The sequence below is a fragment of the Myxine glutinosa genome, chromosome 1 (assembly GCF_964187855.1).
Source record: "Myxine glutinosa chromosome 1, kmMyxGlut1.1, whole genome shotgun sequence".
In the NCBI taxonomy this organism is placed as follows: Eukaryota; Metazoa; Chordata; class Myxini; order Myxiniformes; family Myxinidae; genus Myxine; species Myxine glutinosa.
In genome coordinates, this window is record NC_136261.1 from 227104934 (window position 1) to 227110406 (window position 5473).

General features: G+C 38.3%; 1 protein-coding gene across 1 annotated transcript; it reads left to right on the forward strand.

Annotated features, from left to right (window-relative positions):
• The first annotated feature begins 268 nt into the window (after positions 1–268).
• Positions 269–4468, forward strand: LOC144889785 (uncharacterized). Its single transcript, XM_078770984.1, has 3 exons — positions 269–335; positions 1260–2838; positions 3557–4468. The coding sequence occupies exon 2, from the start codon at positions 1775–1777 to the stop codon at positions 2792–2794; it is 1020 nt and encodes a 339-aa protein (XP_078627110.1). The 5' UTR covers positions 269–335; positions 1260–1774; the 3' UTR covers positions 2795–2838; positions 3557–4468.
• Positions 4469–5473: the final 1005 nt, after the last annotated feature.

Genomic DNA, 5473 nt, shown 5'->3' on the forward strand with positions numbered 1-5473 from the left:
ACTCATGCAGCTGAGCTACCTGGGCATAGCAATGGCATGTTGCATGCACATTATTACTGGTGCAAGAGAAAAGATTACTTTGTTTTCGGAAGTTAGTTGGCAAAAATTCATCACAAATGTTCATCAGTGGAAATCTACAGATACCAGAGAAGCTGAAATTGCACAAAATGCAATCAATACTTTTGGATTGGAGCTGGTTAGAGCACCAGAAATACTCGATGCCGTTCCCTGTCAAGCCGGGTATCATCGCAAGTGCTGCATGCGATACACCGACAAGTGCAAGATCGAGAGAGCGAGGAAGAAGCCTGCACTCGTGCCTCAAAGCAGTGACCAATGTAAGTAAATATATTCTTATATGTGATTATGTTATATTTTCAATAAAATGAGCTTATCCAGCATTATATCACCACTTTGAGTGTTGGTTTGTTTGGTCTACAAAATGCAAAAGCACAATCCACCCACATGCCCCATGTACTGAGATCTGTGTAGTGTTTATTTTGATCGTACAGTTAAGTCAGTGCTACTGCTAGCCTAGATTATTTTGTTTTGCTGCCCCACTTTCTTCTGTGCTAGTTTTTTTAATTCTCTTTCAGAAATATTTTGGTTCCTACCAAGATTTATGGGATATACCCTGTAGATTTTAATTTTAGTTCCTGTTACGTTTAAATTTCATGGCTAACTAGGTACGGCATAAGTTAAGCTAGAGAGTAGAGTTTACAGTTACCAGCCACCGTATCGTGAACTTTCTATGGGTTACCAGCCACCTGAAAATTTGTTCTGCTTGTTCTCTTATTCCTCCATGTATGAAGTCAACAATAAGCCATATCAATTTGTATTTATAGAGAAGTTTATATCACATATTGTTGACATCATACATGCAGGAATAAAAGAACAAGCTGAACAAATTTTCAGGTGGCTGGTAACCCATAGAATGTTTACGGAGGCTGGTAACTGTCACCTCTATGTCTGACTGCAATGAAATATGAATTTTGTCACGAGTCATGTTAGGTAGCTCCACGGACCATCCTGTACACCTCATTATTCATACTGACAATATTATCTGGATACAGGACGCTTGTTTGCCTTAGATAATCTAGACCTGTAGATGTCAGAATTTCCTATCATACAACTAAAAAGGATTTAATTATTTTTGAAGGGTGTGTAAAGTTGTAAACTGTGTATTTCTTTTTGTTTCCCATTCCTCATATTTTTCTTGTTTTCCCACTGCTCTCCCTACTGGTCCCCTTTCTTTAATGCAGCTGATGCATCTGCTGAACATGACCAGGGACAAGACGAAGTGGCTCCCAAGATCAGACTTCTGCGGTCAAAGACGTCCCATTCCAGGGCGGCGGGCTCAAGATCCTCCCATCTACTGCCAGTATGCTGTCTCATTTGCAAGAAAGACAAGAACATTGTGGAACCACACAGCAGAAAAAGAAGAAAGGAACAACAGTTGGTTCATTGTGAGACTATAACAGCTGGTAAGCTGGTCACTGCAGCTGAGATGAGGAACGATGAGGCCCTCCTCATTAACATCAGAGGGAAAGATCTAGTAGCCCTAGAAGCTAGGTATCATTAGAGCTGTTTTAAGTCTTACACTAGATTTCTAAGCAAAAACTATGTGAAAAACCCCTAAGAGGTTTTTTTGTATGACGAGGGGTATAAATGTTTTTGCCAAAGAGTTGTTGAAGAGAGAATTGTCAAAAATAGAGAAATTTTGAGGTTAACAAAGTTAAATTACTTGTTCAAGAAGTGTGTAGAAGAAGAGGAGGGCATGAAAATCCCATCCTACAAGACATACAGCCTTAAAAGAAGATTACTACAGTCATATCCATTCCTCAAATTTGTCAAGTCATCAAAAAGTAATGAAAGTGATCTTGTGTTTGTTGAGGATCTTTCCACAGCAGAGATTGCAGGGGAAGCAGTGAACGACTCATCGGAAAGTGCTGACGATACAGACACTGACACTGATGTCAGAATGGGTGCGACAACCAGCAGGATTACAACTCAGATGAAATGTAGACCCCTGTACCACGCTGCTCTGGCACTGAAGAATTCCATTGAAGACAAATGTGATACCACCCCTCCACTGAAGTGGCCACCAAGTTCCAAGGAATTGACTCTACAGGCAGCACACAACATAGTTCCAGATGAGCTGTTAAATTTCCTGGCACGGACTACAGGCATCACAAGTGATTTCCCCCGACACGATTCGCGTGTAAATGTAGATGATTCCAGCAGTAAAAAAATTGTATCTGTGTGTCAGGATATCATCAATCTTGGAATGAAAGGAAAGCGATTAATGCCAAAACATTCAGCTTTGGCAATGTCTGTGCGTCATCTTACCGGTTCAGCTCAGTTAATTGGGCTGTTGAATGGCCTAGGACATTGTACCTCAAATTCAGCAGTCCTAGAACACGATACAGCCCTTGCTGAGTTGCAGCTCAAACGAGGAGAGGAGTACATCCCACCGAACATCAAACCCCACATGCATACTACATTAGTTTGGGACAATAACGATTTTGGGGAGGAGACTTTGTCGGGAAAGGGCACTACTCATAATACCAATGGAATAATTATTCAGCATGGAAACCAGCCTGCTGCAGAAGAACCAGAACAGCATTCTCTAGCAAGATCGAGAAAGAGATCCCTTCAGCCTCCCACTCCAAATATTGAATTGTACACAGGTCCAGAGCCGTATGGTGAGGGTGTATTGGTAGAGCTCACACATTATGTGCAGATGCAGGAAGATGCACGAACATTGGATGATGCCTACTTTCTTTGCAAGGTATAGTCAGGTTCACTATGTTAACAAATATAATTTGGTTCAAAATTTTGGTAGATTAGCAAAACTATACATTTTTGGAATATTCAGAGCATGAGGAATCCAAAAATTAATGTTTACATTTGCGTGGACACCTTTGTGAAAATGACACTCAGGACAGTGATGAAGATAGTCAGGTTCACTATGTTAACAAATATAATTTCGTTCAAAATTTTGGTAGATTAGCAAACCTGTACATTTTTGGAATCTTCAGAGCAAGGAGAATCTGAAAATCAATGTTGGCATTTGCACAGACACCTGCATGGCCGCCATTTTGTATTTTGAAAATGGCCGCCATAAAATACATATTTTGCGCGATCTCGGCTTCTAGTCAACCTAGAGACTTAATTAAATATGCTAATCCTATGTTTTCTGGGTCAAGGAATCCAATAAAGGCCTCAGAATAGTGCTCAGGATTATAGAAAAGCAACAAACAAAGGTAATTTAAAACCATTGTATTTATATTTGTGATATAACTGTATTACATAATACATGATATTGCAAGTCCTTTGAAGTTATAGGTATGGGTTTATAAAGCAAGAAAGCACCCTTGTTAGTATCAGATTGAACTATAAGTCCTATACCCAGGATCTACGAGGTCTACACCGTTCAGGAATATGCTTTTACAGATCTTCATCACTGTCCTGAGTGTCATTTTCGCAAAGGTGTCTACGCAAATGTAAACATTAATTTTTGGATTCCTCATGCTCTGAATATTCCAAAAATGTATAGTTTTGCTAATCTCCAAAAAAATTGAACGAAAAAACATAGTGAACCTGACTAGTACCAGATTCCAATATTGACACCCGACCTGGATGGACAGGCTTTAATACCATTCTACAGAGAGATACTATCCCATCAACATCAAGCATTGGATACCTTCCAGTAATCGATGCTAGTCCTACTAACCTCAGCACAGTGAATACAATTCTGCAATCTTAAAATTTAATGCTCATGTGTCTAAGAAATAGAAACAAAATTGAAACATCCTTTCGATTTTTGAAGAAATTTGCACATTTGAAATGAGATATGTGGCTGCATGTACATGTACATATGTACACTTTTATTTCCATACAAGTACGATGTTTGTTTGAAACTACAAATACTTAGATAGGAATGTGGTAAACAGCCATAAAAGGTCGACCTGACAATAGTTCATTTTGTTGATGTCTTATTATCTTTAAACACATATCTTGAAAGTTTATTGTGATGTTAGATAACAGGACCGTGTGTTAAAAATTGCTTTAAAGGGTAAGACTTGAAGATCATTTCATCATTACTGAATTCATTTCATCATGACTTAATGAAATTGACAAAGATTGCTTCATTGCGTAAATGATGACCAGTTACAACGTAAACCTTGCTTTTAAATGTTCTGAGAAATATATAATGCCACATCATTATAAATATTTTGCAGGTTTTAACATAATATTATGATGTATGCTTCTTTTCAGTGATTGACATTATCATGAATTGATGATTTTTATAATGTCTTCAGCTTGTATTAAAGACACCAACCAAGACACAAGTTACTCATTGCACTGTACGCAGTTCGTTTGTAACATTACATGTACGAATACTTAGATGTGAGAGGAGAGTGACGGAGAGAAAGGACAGCTCTTACATGAGCCTCGATGTTGTATACAAAAAAAAAAAAAAAAAAAAAAAGGAAAAGAAAGAGCAAGAGAGGGGGGGGGCGGGAGTGGAGGGGAAAAGAAAGTGCCTGTGTACGAGGTATGAAATAGGAGAAACAAAATTTAGTAATTGAAAACTGTAAAAAGAGGGAAATATTTTGTAATAAAGTATGAGCACAAGCGAGGATGGTACTGGGTGTAAGTTTTTCAAGCAAACATTAAACTGGATGAACAGAGATATAAAATAAATAAGGGGTATGTTTTTTCTTCATTTAAACACGTGGTTGTGAGATGTTTGCATTTTAACTATTCTGTTTGGTGAAAAGATGATGACGGTGGTGTTCCAAATTAGTTTACTACCCGCTATGAACTGTACTAATTTAACCATTGATGTCTCCCGTAATTCATTGTGTAAGACACTACAAAGACCCTCTTATCAACATTTAACATAATGTTATGGATGTGTTTATATAAATGGAGGCTTTTACAAGTATTTCTTCTGCCCATTTGTTACATTTCTGTGCTCTAAACCCACAGAAAATGCCTATGTGTCACCGTTGCTCAGGTAAAATTACCTGAGCAACCATTTCTATGTATTTCTTTGTTTTTTTTGTGAAATTCTCAGTAACACTCAATTTTCAAGCTTGGGAACATTTGATTTTGGGTTCAGGCACATATGAGGAATATAGTGTTGTGGATATGAGAATTGTGTTTTTTTATTGTGTAGTACATTGTAAAATATCACCCTCCTTCCTCCAGTTGTGTATAAAGGTCAAAGTGCGTCCCGTAATTAGGTCATAAACAATCACGTTAGCCAATCATAGATTCCTCCTTGTTGGTAGTTTATTTCCTTATTCTATGTAGGTTAAGGCTGTGTCTTCCATTAATTGACACTCCATTGCACCGAATTCAAATAGATAGATCCCCTTTCATTCCCATTCCCAAAGCCTCTACTGCCAACTGCATTTGCCGCCATTACGGCGTGGTCAGCTCGGGGAAGAAGGGCGTACCCGCC